At 49.4% G+C, this 13,956-nt stretch overlaps 1 protein-coding gene across 4 annotated transcripts in view; it reads left to right on the top strand.

Moving 5' to 3' along the window:
* Positions 1-2,866: 2,866 nt before the first annotated feature.
* AFAP1 (actin filament associated protein 1) overlaps positions 2,867-13,956 on the top strand; it is a 551,057-nt gene continuing 539,967 nt past the window's right edge. The window contains exon 1 of one of the 4 annotated variants that reach the window (XM_069632010.1): positions 2,867-3,184. In XM_069632010.1, the coding sequence (XP_069488111.1) occupies positions 3,166-3,184 (19 nt within the window). In that variant the 5' untranslated portion in view covers positions 2,867-3,165. Of the gene's footprint in view, positions 3,185-4,702; positions 5,050-13,956 lie in introns of those variants that run through there. The other 3 variants (XM_069632009.1, XM_069632011.1, XM_069632012.1) reach the window with 3 other exon arrangements.

The following is a 13,956-nucleotide window of genomic DNA, read 5'->3' as shown; positions in this document are numbered from 1 at the left end:
GGCCTGTTTCCTTGCTAAACCTAGCCCAAATTTCTGAGGGGAGGGGGGTCACAATTCCAGATACAGACAGTTCAGTTACATGCACAATTCTGAGAAATAGCATTTCAATTGAAGAAACATATTTACACATGACATGTTGTATTGCATCCAGGCTTGCTGGCAAGAAATAAACTCTTTATAGAATGCTTAAACAGAAATAAGTCCCCTCTTTGTATTATTTACACAGATTGTATGCGATGAAAATGAAGTCTCTTTATTCCTGATGAACGCAATCTGTCACTTGACGTTATTTCTAAATGTCAGGCATCATTCCTCCTTGGTTTTTTTCACATGCCTATGCTTTCAAAGTATATTTTCACCTGTGTACTGCACCAGTTTTGAATCTGAAAAGGGTGCCTTTTTCCAGTTTATACAAAGTCAGCATTTGCAGCACCTGTGTCTTTTTGTTTGCCTCCATTGGACACAGTTACAATCACAGTTCTAAGGCACACTCTCCTTCAACTCTGTGGGCCTCATTATGACCATGGAGGAAGCCATGCCGCTATTTGTGGCATGGCTACCCCCATACCGGGTACTGCGTCTGGGTTCCCTGAATGGGGAAATACCGGGCCATTCCGACCTTGGAGGGCCCGGTATTTCTCCATTCAGGGAACCCGAACCCAGTACATCCCCATTCCCATTTGAGCCACCATAGGGCTCAATGGGAATGGGGTGGATGCAAACAACGGGCCCGTAAATGATGGGCCCATTGTTTGCATCCTGGTCTGCTCGCGGGACCCGCTAAGGACGCCTGGTTTTACCAAGCATCCTTAGCGGGACCCGCAAGGAGACCTCGTAATGAGGCGGTAGGGGATTAACGAGGCCAGCAGCTCTACCAGCCCCATTAACCCCCTACCGCCTAACGTGTAATGAGGCCCTGTGTCTTTGTATTTTATTGAAGTTGCAATAGGCCAATTTTTGTTCATTCACTAGGCCGTATATTGGAAAACCATATTTTGTACTGGCTTTTATATTTCAATGGAACTCACATTAGCCAAAATAGGAGCCCAGCATAGCCTCTCCATCTCTGTCACTCTGGGTCTGTTTTTACCCTACAATATCCTGCAATAAATCTCAAAGGAAGGGTTACCCACATTGCAGGGTATTTGTGCGGATAGCCCAACGAAAAACTAAACACAGTTTTAAAAAAACTGGTGAATTTAAGTTTAAGAAGCATGTGTCACTTTGAAATGTCTTTTTTTACTTTTGCATATGAATTTGCAAGCAATTTAGCAGTGTCACCAGCATGTGGGAAGCCTGCCTCTAACACAGATGGACTCACCCCAATGACATTCATGGGCCATCTATTCCTGTGGTGTATGTTTCAGGGCAGGAGAATGAAAGAATACAGTCTGCAAATAAAGAGGCTGTACACATGCACAATTGACTTCTGGTCGAAGGAGGACATTTAAGACTCCTATGGGTGTTTTTTGTCAGTGCGGGTTGCGGGAGGGGGCAAGCCACCAATTAGGGGGGGGCAAAGCAGCAATTAGGGGAGCAACTGCCCCATTTTGCTCCCCCTGATGCCTATTCACGTAAGGCGTCAAACCGCCAACTGTTATCGAACCTAGAGTGTCCTCCTATACATAGAGTGATTGGCACTCTATACCCTATGCGGCTCGCTGGCTGCCCGTGAAGCGCCCAAATCGACTTGGGGGAAACATGTTCTGCGTGCTCCCCCATCTCCTTTCACCAAACCTGTACGTTACTGCATAGGAGGACGGTGGAACAGGACAAGAATATTGTAGTACGCAAGAATAGCACAGTGAGTGGGCATCCACAGCAGCACCATGCACGTTTTGGGCCACTTGTTATATGAGAATTCTTGATAGTTTTGTATGGATTATATCCATAGTGGGGCCAGTGGGGCCTCTCCTTAGTGGGGCCAGTAAACTTGACTTACATAAACTACAAGTTCTCCAAAATGACGCAGTACAGATTATTAAAAATGTCTCTAAAAGAGATCACATTTCGCACCACAAAAGAGCCATCCATTGGTTATCCATTCCACCCAGAATTCAGTTCAAGCATCATGGTCCACAAATGCTTATCTGGCGCAGCTCTCTTGTCTCAAGCTGGGCCTTACCCAACAAGAGGAGACCAGATCCACTCTGTCTTCTAATACCTCGAGATGAATCTGTCCTATATCTAAAAGATCAAGAGACAGTGGACACTCTTTTCCAGTGCATGCCTCTAAAGCCTGGAATTCTCTCCCTGTGGACAGGAATCTTTCGGTGTTCTGCAAGAGACTAAAGACTGTTGTTTACCTGATACCTTAGTTTGTTTTGACCTCCTACCACATGGATCCGTGCATTGCTTTGTACTTGTCATGTCATTTCTGTTGTCTAACCTCTTTCTGTGCACTTTAACGACTGTGGGCATAGGCGCGGTATACAAAATAGAATCGTGATTGATACAAAAGGGACTGGGTGAGAGGCGACTGAGTGTGCCTGAAGTGTGAAAAGATGAGGTGATGATGGCATGGGTTCACGGTGGCATTGCTGGTCTGTGATAACATGGAGGGAATAATCGAGTCCCAGTGATGGCGGTGTGGGCATGTTTGTAAATAAAAACGAACACGTCTCTTTGTTGTTTTCTTTAGCCAGACTGCTGGGGGAGTAAAGCCACCTGGCGGGGTCTAGGAGCAGAACTTGCAATCCCAGGCACGAACATAAGCCTGGCCAGGGAGATAGGAGTGAGAGGCAAGCACATTAATGCAGTGCGAGGAAATAAAAGAGCCGAGAGCGATGGGGTACGCCTCTCTCATTACTTTGAGCACTGTCGGGCCACGCTGCGGCGGCTGTGCTGCTTAGACAGCTCAGTAGGGGAGGTGCGGGCCGAGCTGCTGTGGCTGTCATCCCTCCTTTGTTCCCCGTGGCCCCGCCTTCTGCCCAGATTCCCCGCCTCCATGCCCCAGCAGAGGCCAGGCATTGGCCGGCTCCCCCATCCCTCTCGGGGCCTGACTGAATGGAGGCGCTGCTGCTGGAAAACACTTCTCCTCGGTTAACCGGGCTGGCGACGGACACGGAGCCGAGCATCCTCTGCGGCTGCCGCTGGCGTCTGGCCTCTCGCTGACTCGGGGGATCGAGCGAGCACCCCAGCTCTGGCTGCCTTGGAGCGCTGCCCATGGAGAGGAACGGCAGAGGTAAGGAGCCCGGCTCTGTTGCCCACCCGTGCCCTCTCCGAGCGCAGGGTCCAGGGCCACGAGCCGCCCCGAAGCCCCGTGCTGCATGGTGTGCGAGCAGCCCGGGGGCGGAAGGATCCCCCACGCACGCACTGAAAGTCTGTTACTGCCGCCTGCATGCAACGATCGCGGGGCTGGAGAAGCCCCAAAAACGTTGCACCCGCCCAAAAAGTGCGTGGAAACATTTGAAAAGGGAGGCATGGAAAAAAAATCTTAGCACGATGCTGGCAGGAAAACTGGTGGAAAGAAAACTGTCGCACGTTTTGAATTGAGAGCATGGTAGCCGCTGCTCTCTGGCAGGGGCGCGGGGGCTTGCCACGCACGGTATTGCATCCTGGTTGCATCACACGTGTAAGCTTGTACTTAGCTGTTATTCCCGAAGCATGGCTTTCTCGCCTGGAGACGTGTCTTCTTCTACAGTGTGCAAGATGTCATTTTCTGCATCCCACAGACACTCACCATTCTCCTGTGCAGGACTGCCCCGTCACTTTATCATAGCACTGATGTAGCTCTCCATCCTTCACCGATAACAGGCTCCTACTGTCTTAACCCTCCTCGTGTTTCCCCTAAATTCAAACCCCTGTCGCTAACTCTCAACTCCCTGTCCCCAGCTCAATTGTGCCCCATCGCAAATTGTGAACACCCCATCTTACACTGTAACTGCGTCTCTGTACCCCTTAGACACATGTCTAACTTGCTGTGGCCTCTCAGCTGAGCATCAAAGTCCACCCAATGAGAATGCGAGGCTTGCTTTTTGGGGGATGTGTTCCCTGTGACTGACCCCTGTGCCGCATTCTGCCTGTTTATTTGTAGACAAATTTAGACTAGTGTAATTATTCATGTGTCTGCTTCATTGGACAGTATCCGTAGACACGAATAAACGCTGTTTATGTGGGACGTGTTGCGTTCAGCCAGACCAGCGCAAGGCCCACCTTAAGCTGATAAACTACTGCGATCAATACATGCACTGGGGAAGGGGCATGGCAGCGTCACGTTACCACTATTGTTATAAATGCTTCATGGCGCTAGGTCCGCTCTAAAGGGAACGGGGTTCCACAAACATGTGTTCCTTTGCAATATCACCCTCCCTCAAATCTTTGCCTTCTTAGACACCCCTCGCAGTAGTCGCCGCCTTGGTATTATTTATATCGTGAAATTCATTGATTGAGCAACTCGAAACAGCAGAGGGGTGTGTGTGTCTGGGCTACGCCCACCATTGTATACACTACACACACTGGTGAGGTTCTGTGCCCCTCTTCTACCATATGTGTTCAGTCTATAGCCCTGCTACCCTTGCAGCAGGAGGAACGCACACACCCGTCCACGCTTTCTTGTTGGGGCGACTGCGTGGGGTGGGGGTGGGGTAGAGGGGCTGATCCTCTTTCTGACATGTGATGATATCGGGCTGGTTGGTGCACGCAGAGCCGATAGCAAGGGCACCCGTCAGCCGAAGACACATGGCCTGCGCGGGGAGGTGGGGGATGGGAGTCTGTGCTGCATAGAATAGATGCAATCTAATCGCATGCTGTGTGTGTGGTGTGCGCCCCAGTCCTTCTAGGAATCCAGCTGCCACGAAGGAAGGGCGTGTGCCACTCGGGGTGCCGGAGCTCGGGCTTGGCATATTGCGTTGGGAAAGCCCTTAACAGGATGGTATCTTTGATGAGGAGACTGTTTCGGGCGGCTTATTCGGAGTTCTCCCGGATCCTTGTGGACTGCTGTGCAGATGCATTCTCTGGGCTTGTTCTTGTGTTTTAGAAATTTGTCTGCAGCGATATGTTCTACCGAAATGAGGCCATCTTCCTTCAGTGGGTCAACCGCAAGCGCAGGTAGGGAAGCCTCAATGACGCAATGCTGGGTTATAGCGATGGAGGACACCTTTTCTTGACCAGCATCGTACAGTGGGTTATTATAGGGCCTATATTACCTGAACATAACAGATGGTATGCGTGGCGCGCATCCTCCTTCCAATGTGTCGGCGCGCTTCTGTGTCCTGGTGCCCCACCACTGTGCCAGGTGCATGCTTTCTTACCACTGCCTCTCTCTGCTGCTGGGTGGGGTTGAGGAAATATGGGGAGTGGGGGATGGATGGAAGGATCCAGCTCTCCTCGATCACTAAAGAGTCTGACCATTGTCTCATCATTGTTCAAGGTGGGCAGCTGTGCCTTTGCGACACAATATTGGAGTGGACTTAAATGATCCTGGGAATATGCTGATCCGACAGGAACACTTTTTTATTTTTAAATTTTATTTTTTTATTTTTTCCATACAGTCTAAGCCAATGATTGTGTCAGCGGTATGTGATGCCTCAGTATGGTTGTTATATCTCACTCATTAAATAACTGACAAAAGACCTGTAAATAACGTCAGTATTGTGGCCTTCCATAACTACTTTCACTACAATTGAAAGGTTCGTCGATAACCCAATACCGAGTGGCAGAGACCTAATACTGGCCTCCACGGTATGCATGGGATTATGTTTATTGTATTTGAGTGCCGACCTGGTTTCGTGAAGCAACAGAGCGCTGTACAGAGGTAACAACAGAACAGATACACAGTGGGGGTGGGATACAAATGGGCACTGAGGAGGGGTACAGCTGTACCGGGTGTCGGGGAGGAGGGGGCTGGGTGGTGTCTCGCGGGTCGGGTGGTGTGAGGGGCGATGCAATGGTCTAGGTGTTTGTGCAGGGGGATTCCTTGAAGAGATGGGTCTTGAGTACTTTTCTGAATTGTAGGAGCGCGTGGGCGAGTTTGATGCTGATGGGGAGGAGGTTCCATAGTCTTGGGGCGTAGGCAGAGAAGGCTTGTTTTCTGGTCCTTTAATTTTTGCAGCAGCGGATTTCAAGTCTGCACATGTCCTGGCTTCTGAGTTTCTCCGCAAAGTAGCTGGGTGACTTGAGGTCGACTGCCTTATTGATGATGCAGCAAGCCTTGAGGTGATTTGTGATTGCAATGAGAGCCAGTGAAGGTCGATGAGGGCCGGACGATGTGGTCCTATCGGTTTAGACCATTGATGAGACATGCAGCCGTGTGTGGGAAAAGTCTCAGAGACACAAGTGAGGACGACGGGAGTCCTTTGAGGAATGCATTGCCCCTATCCAGGTGGGATAGGACCTGTGCGTGAAAAGTGGATTTAAAGCTGTCCGAAGGGAGGAAGGGATTGACTTTTCGCAGGAGGGAGAGCTGATACTAAGCTGTCTTGAGTTTTCTTAGCTATGTGTGTCTTAAAGGAGAGGTGTTGTTTTCAGCGTGGAACCCTGAGGGACTTTGGGCAGGAGGTGAGGTCAGGTGTGAATCCTTCAGAGTTCATGGTTGGTAGCCAGGTCTGTATGTCTGGGTGTTCGGTGTTGTTGGTGAGGAGTAGGAGTTCGGGCTTGGAGGGGTTGGGCTGGACATCTGTTCTGTTTTTTGTCGGGCACAAGGTATGTTTTTAAAAGAAAATGATCAGGATATTATGTATTCTAGCACTTTCATTTTGAACACGGTCAAAGTGGACAAAATAGGAAAATTGCCAGTTTCTGTCGACCCAGCATGCGGATTTACAGCTCAAGGTGGGCATCATTACAAGTTTGGGAGTATTCCGGTGGTAAATCCACCGGAATACTGGCAAATGGAATTACTGTTACCACTACTTGGTGGAGAAGAGTTACCGCCAGTTTACAAGTGGTGGTAGGCAGTGTTGGTCCCCATTTATTGGACTCTATGGGAATTTCGGTGGAATTTCCGTTGGCAGTAGTAATTCTGCTGACTTTTGCCAATTTTCAGCAGTAAAGATGCAGATTTCCCTCCAGCTTTTTGTTTAAAGTGAATCTGTGGGGTTTAATCAAAGCCCAAACAAACATAACTGAAAGGCCACTGGCAAAATCACCTGCCAGCCTTCAAAAAGCTCCACACTGAAAATGGGCTTTTTACTGCAGACTGTGTGTGCTTCTGCAAGTAACACAAGGAAGAGCTATGTGAATGGCCAAGCATTGGAAATCAAAAGGCCAATCTTCTATTGCAAATGGAAAGAAAGGTCCACTGAAAAGCAGCCTTCAAGTCGCGTATGCAGAAGCAATTCAGTGGCCCTTCTACATGAAAAACAGGGTTTTCAAACACTGAAACTAAACTGGCTCTGCATGTGCGTTTTGCAGTTTTTAAAGCAAGGCATGAGAAAAATGTTACACTGCTAAAACAAAAATCTGAGGCAAAAGACTTGTGGTCTAATTCACAGCAGCTTTTCATGATGGCAAACTCCCATTGGAAAACGCTCTGTGAATCAGGGCTTTGGTGTGTGTTGACGAGATGCAATGTACTAAATATATATCATGCTTCACATGCAAAATATCGGCATCAACTGAAAAGAAAAGGACACTTTGTTTGCAGGGGTCACATGTACATTTAATTTCTGCCAGAGGCAGACTCTTTTGCTTATTGTTGAGCAGAAGCCCCAAATGACTTCCTCACTGCAGGCCTGTGGGCCTCCTGGTCTGGAAAGGGGATCCCTTTGAAGCTCGTGCATACCAGTTATTTACAATTGCAATAAAGTGACGAGCAGCCCTCTGTGGGGAAACATATGAAAGAATAGGTTTGTATTAATTTTAAAGTGTTTTTATTGGCATTTCAAACAAATAACAGGCAAAAGTGGATTGGGAGTGCAATGTTAGGATGAAGGGGGGGTAAAAAGGAAGGGGGAGAACAGAGGGGATACCAAATTTAAACACAACTGTAAACAAACATACGAAGGTCAAAGCTGTCCCGTTTTTTCTTCTGGAGCTGGATCTGGGGCCGAAACGAGTAAAGGAGCAAGACCGCCCCTCGGAGGAGCAGCGTCCATTAGCCAGGAGGGACCAGAGTGTTGTCAGAGTGTCGGGCAGGGTGATGTTGTTCATGGGGGCTTATCATCAGATGGGCGGAACATGTCTTGTAGCAATGATTTCCAGGCTTCGTAGGTCATGATCGGGCCCTCCCTGGTCCTAGCTATTCCTTCACCCCACAGCCTGGTTTCCGCCTCTGACCAGTGTTCCAGTTCTTTGAGCCATTTAGTGTAACGAGGACCAGTGGGGGTTTTCCATGAAATAGCAATTGCTCTTTTGGCCAGTATGCAGGCCATGTCCATGAGTTTGACAATGTGCCTAAACTTACTTATTCGAGGGTAGGAGCCTAACGAGAATTCCTTAGGTGACAATTCGTAGCGAGTCAGGCCGGCTCCACTACATGCTTGTTGAATTTTGGACCAAAGGTCTCGTATCTTTAAGCAGCTCAAAAACATATGTGCCATTCCTGCGCCCTCTGAGTTGCATCAGGGACATAGTGGGACCGGAGGTTTGCTAAATTTCTCAATCCTACTGGGGGTCATTTAAGTTCTGTGTAGGATGTTTAATTGAACCAATCTAAATCTGGCGTTTCTCGACACTTCCCTGGGGTATTGTTGAATTCTTCCCCATTCTTGTTCCGTGATACTGGTTCCCAAATCTGTTTCCCACGTGGACTTCAGAGCTTCACTCTTGGGGTTAGGTCTGTCCGCAAGCTGGGCATGTATCCTGGAGGTTGGTTTCCAGCCATCCCCCAGGTTGTGTAGCAGGGTCAGAGTTGGATCCGGTTCTGGTTCTTCTGGCCATTCCTCCATTTTCGTTTTGCTGCCAGCCTGATTTGTCGATAGCGGAGGTGTTGGCCTTTGGGGAGTCCGTCGTCTGTTATCAGGGAGTCCAGCTCACGGAAGGAGCCTCCCTCATACATGTCCCCCCAGGTGTAGACGCCGTGCTTTTCCGACAGCCTTGTCGGCGCCAATTCATCCTTGCTGGAGAAGGTGTCTGCAATGAGCGGTGTCTCTGGGGAGTATGGATTTACCAGTTTCTGTAGCTTCAAGGCTCTGTTCCAGACTTTGCGGCCCAGTTGGATGGGCGGTGGATCGTTCGTGGACTGCTTCCATCGGACCTAGAGGATTTCTTTAAGTCACACCGGAGCAATTAAGTGGCTTAGGAGATCCGTCTCAAAGGTGGGATCATCCGTGAGCTATTTGGCCACGAGGGTGAGTTGGGCAGCCCGGAAATAGCGCTCGAAGTCGGGGAGTTGAACTCCGCCTGCTTTATATGGAAGCATTAACGTATTTAGGGCAAGCTTGTGCCTGGAGCTCCCCCTCACCAAGTCCTTCAATAGCACCCCCAGCAGTCGGAAGAAGGCTGCGGGTATATAATAATGAATGTTTTGGAAGAGGTACAGGAAGCTTGGCAACATGATCATTTTAATGATGGCCACTCGGCCTATCATTGAAAGTGGAAGCCTGGACCAGAATCTTGTTGATTTTTTGAGTCTTTGTACTGCTATTAGGGTATTGCCCCCATGTGTTTGTTTGGAAGTATGGCAAATGTTGACGCCCAGATATCGGAATGTATGTGGTTCCCAACCTACCCCGACCTCTGGGAGGGCCGATGTTTTAGTCCCTACCATTCCCGCCAGTGGGAATATGCAAGATTTTTCTGGGTTAAATGCTATTCCTGATACTTTTGCGAAATTCCCTAGTACTGCCAAGATTGTAAGAAGGTTAAGTTGTTAGTCTCTTAAATAAAGTAAGACGTCATCTGCATATAGCGAGATCATGTGGTATCGGCCCCCGATGTTTATGCCAGCGTCAAAGAATTGTTTCCTGATAAATATCGCCATTGGTTCTAGCCCAAGTATGTACAACATAGGAGAAAGGGGGCATCCTTGCCTGGTGCCCCTCTGTAGGTTCCAAGGTGCAGACACCATTCTGCAGGTTTTTACGCTTGCTCTCAGTGCATTGTACAGGATCCTGACCCATCAGAGGAAGTAGCGGCCCAGGCCGAATTGTTGCAAGGTAGCTAGGAGCCACTCCCAATATATGGAGTCGAATACTTTGAAAACATCTAGGGAAACCACTGCGTAGGGTTCCTGCAAGTTTTTTGTTTGCATTATATGTTGCAGTCTGCGTAGGTTTGCTGTTGTACCACGGCCGGGGACAAACACGTTCTGGTCTCCATGTATTAGGGTTCCAATACCTTTGGATAATCTGTTAGCAAGTATTGTGGTGAGAACTTTTATATCGTAGTTAAGGATGGCTATGGGTCTATAAGATCCACACTCGGCGGTTGGCTTTCCGGGTTTGGGTATAGGAATCACCAGGGTTTCGTTCATGCTGTTGGGTAGCTTCCCGGTTTCGAAGGCTTCTGTGTAGACCTCGTGTAGGATTGGAGTCAGTTCGGCTGCAAAAGTTTTGTAAAATTCTGGGGGTAATCCGTCGCTTCCAGGGGTCTTACAGGTGGATAGTTCTCTAATAGCCTCCTGTATGTCATCAGTGGTGAGCTCTCGATTCAGTGTATCTCTTTGGGCCTCCTCTAGTGTGGGGAGGCCTATTTCGTCTAGCGTATCTTGGATCTTACTTTGGGGGACAACCGAGTCGTGGCTATATAGTTGTGAGTAGAAGCTTTGGAATGCCCCATTAATCGCTGTTTGCATTGTGTGTGTGGATCCGGATTGGTCTTGGTTCTCAAGGATTGGGTTTTTTGGATTTTCTTTTTTGCACAGCCGCGAAAGTAGTCTGCCTGGCTTGTCTTCCTGCGAGTGGGCTCTAGTGGTCTTTGCCACATAGTCAAATTTGGCTAGTCTGGACCAGGCTTCCTGGCAGTTCCTTCTTGTTACAGACCGTTCTTCCTCTAGTTCTAGTGACTTGCTGGGTATGGCCTCTAGACGTTTGATCTTCACCTCGTCTCCCTCCAGTACTTCTCTGAGTGTTTTCCAGATCCCTCCGGCACTGGCTATGATCTCTCCTCCACCACTATCTTCAGGGCCTCCCAGATGGTGCTCCAGCTGTTCACACTTCCCACGTTATTGTCCATATATTCGACTATTTTGTCGAGGTCCTCTTTAAATGCCTCATCTGTTAGGGTGTCCACTGGCATCCGCCACATCGGTATGGGGGGCCAGGGGCCTTTTGGTTTCCATGGTAACAGGAGTGGGGAGTGGTCGGATATAGTTCTGCCTAGGTACGAGGTGGATTCTACCTGCGGGAGATGTGTTTTATCTATTAACAGGTAGTCTATATGGGTGTATACCCCGTGTGGGGACGAGTAATATGAGAATTCCCTACCTTCAGGATGCAGGTCCCACCATACCTCAGATGGGTTCAACGTTTGTATAGTTTTCTGTAGGGCAGAGGGGCCCTGGTGGGTAGGTTTCGTCAGAGGAGAGGATCTGTCAAGAACGGGATCACAGACATAATTGAAGTCGTCTCCCCATATAAAAAAGCAGTCTCTATAGGGAGCTAATTTCGGTTAGAGATTGGTGAGGTACGCTGCAGTTCCGCAGTTGGGGAGGTATGTATTGACCAAGCATACCTCTGTCTGTTCAATGTTTCCACAGAGTATGAGGTATCTGCCCTCCGGATCTGCCCTCCTTGGACCAGAGTTGAAAGGGAACATGACCACTAATCCATGTGTGGACTCCTCTGGGGCATTCAAAGCCCTGGCCGCCCCACCTTTCGGGGATGCAACAATCAATGTCAGCGGTAAGATGTGTTTCTTGGAGCATTGCGATGGAGACATGTTTCCTCGTTAGAAAGGATTTTATTCTGTTCCTGCACATGTAGGTCCCCATCCCTCTGATGTTCCAGGTCTGTATTTTAATGTCGGCTGCCATGTTTGTAAGGTTGGTTCCTCGGCCTGTTGTAATGTGTTCTATGGCTATCTTATGGCTCTGACGGTCGGGTATGTTAAGAACTACAGGACTCCTTGACCTAAAACAACAAACAAAATGAACAAAACTAGTCCATCTGGACCAACTGCACCCAGCAGTTGTGCAGCATTTGCATTGCTCGGGTGCCCCCGCACTGCCAGGGCCCATCCGGGTCATCTTGGGCAGGTTTGATGCGTCAGTGGTATGCGTGTCCTTTCGCTGGGGAGGTGTAGTGGGTCGGATTGATAGGTTAACTCCCTCCTGCTGTACGGTATGCAATCTCTGGTTCAATTGGTGCCAACTGTTTATTAATGGGTGGGCTTGTCTTGTGGGATCCCCATGCAGATTGCAGTGCCCCCTCCTCGCCGTCCGCTAGGTTGTTGTATTCTAACCACATGGTGGCCGCCGCTGGTGACTCCAGGAAAATTGCTCTCCCTTTGTGGATTAAGTTGAGCCTCGAGGGATACATTAGCATGTATTTGATATTAAGTTGACGCAGTCTGGCTTTGATTGGGATGAACAAATTCCTTGCCCTTTGTACTGAAGGTGTATAATCCGGAGAGATGGCGATCTTGGCGTTGCCTCTTCTGATTTCCCCTCCCTCCCGGGAGAAGCGCAAGACTATCTCTGTCTTGAAAATTTAGAATTTTGGCTATGATTGGGCGTGGGTAAGAACCCGGTGTCGGTTTTTTCTGGAGGGATCGATGTGCACTTTCGACCACGAAGCCTTGCGAGAGGTGGGCAGCTCCTATTTCTTGTTGTATAAGAGTTTCTATAAAGTTAGTAGGGTTAGAGCCCTCCATTCCCTCAGGAATACCAAGTAGGCGCACATTGTTGCATCTGGAGCATCCCTCAGCATCCTCCGCCCTTTCTTCCAGGAATTTGTTGTGTTTCTCGAGTTCTTGGACTCTGCTTTGTGTGTCCTTGAGGGCCTCAATGGAGTCTTTCTGCGTTGCCTCCATGGTGGACATGTGGTCTGTAAGATTCTGCAGGTCTTGTCGCAGTAGCATTATGTCTGTTTTTACCTCCCCGATTTTAGTGTCAATGAAGGAGCGTAGACCGTTGATGGCTTCCAGTATTTGATTGTCCTTATCTTTCATTTCCAATGTTGCAGTTTCTGAGTTTAACTCCTTGGATTGTTGGTCCGGATCTCTGGGTTTGCCTGCCGAGAATTACTCCATAATAGTGTTTTTAGCCTTTCCTTTGGTGCTCGACATGGTCGCTCAAAGTACGCCGGTCCGTCCTCAGGGTGAAGCAGTGTTGCGGGAGAGTGTTCGTGTTTGCCAGATGGTCAAAGTTGGATGGCTGCGGAGGTCAGGGTGAGGGGCGGTTGGAGAGTGGGAGCCGCCGCCCGCCAATGTTCCTCTTCAGAGCGTGGTGCTTAGCTCTTTATGCTAATTCTGCTCCATGCTAGTCCTTCAACCAATCTCACTCCCTCGAGGGCTCAGTGTGGTAGTGCACTGCTGTGGGTGCTGCAGAAGCTGGTCCAGGTGTTCCCGTCAGGGTATGCTGAGGATCAGTGACTCAGGTGGTCTGAGACAGCCCCATCTGGCAGAATGCCGCCCTCCTGACTGCTGGAAGTAAAGTATGCCACTAGGATGGTCTCCAGGCTGTGAGGGGCAGACCCGTCAGCCCCTGGTATCCAATCTCCATACTTGATGGCAGAGGTTAGGGGATTGGGCTCTCCTGTGGTCTGTATTGGCGATAATTATCGGGCACTCCCCTGGAGTTCCAGCAGAGGTTGTTTGCAGGGGCCCAAGCCCAGTTCGTCGCAGAGTGTAGGTCTCCCGTAATTGGGGTCCAGTTACTGTTTGTATATGTCAGCCTGGTGCTCTCCAGGGGCCAGGCCCTCACAGCCGTCTTTATATAGGTGGACGGCCTTCAGGTGGGCAGGTGAGGTCATTTGTCAAGCAGCCTGTCGGACTGGGGCTGTGATTAAGTTCAGCCCCCAGTCGTTGCCTGCACAGGGGAGAATCCGGGTGCGGGGGGGGAAATCAGGGGCCCCTCAGTTGGCGGCGCGGGGAGGTCAGGCTGTTCGAATTATTATGTATGTTCCCAGCGTCTTG

Source organism: Ambystoma mexicanum, chromosome 6q (assembly GCF_040938575.1).
Source record: "Ambystoma mexicanum isolate Mex_15411 chromosome 6q, UKY_AmexF1_1, whole genome shotgun sequence".
In the NCBI taxonomy this organism is placed as follows: Eukaryota; Metazoa; Chordata; class Amphibia; order Caudata; family Ambystomatidae; genus Ambystoma; species Ambystoma mexicanum.
The sequence above is the reverse complement of the archived record's forward strand: the minus strand, read 5'-3'. Positions and strand labels throughout refer to the sequence as shown.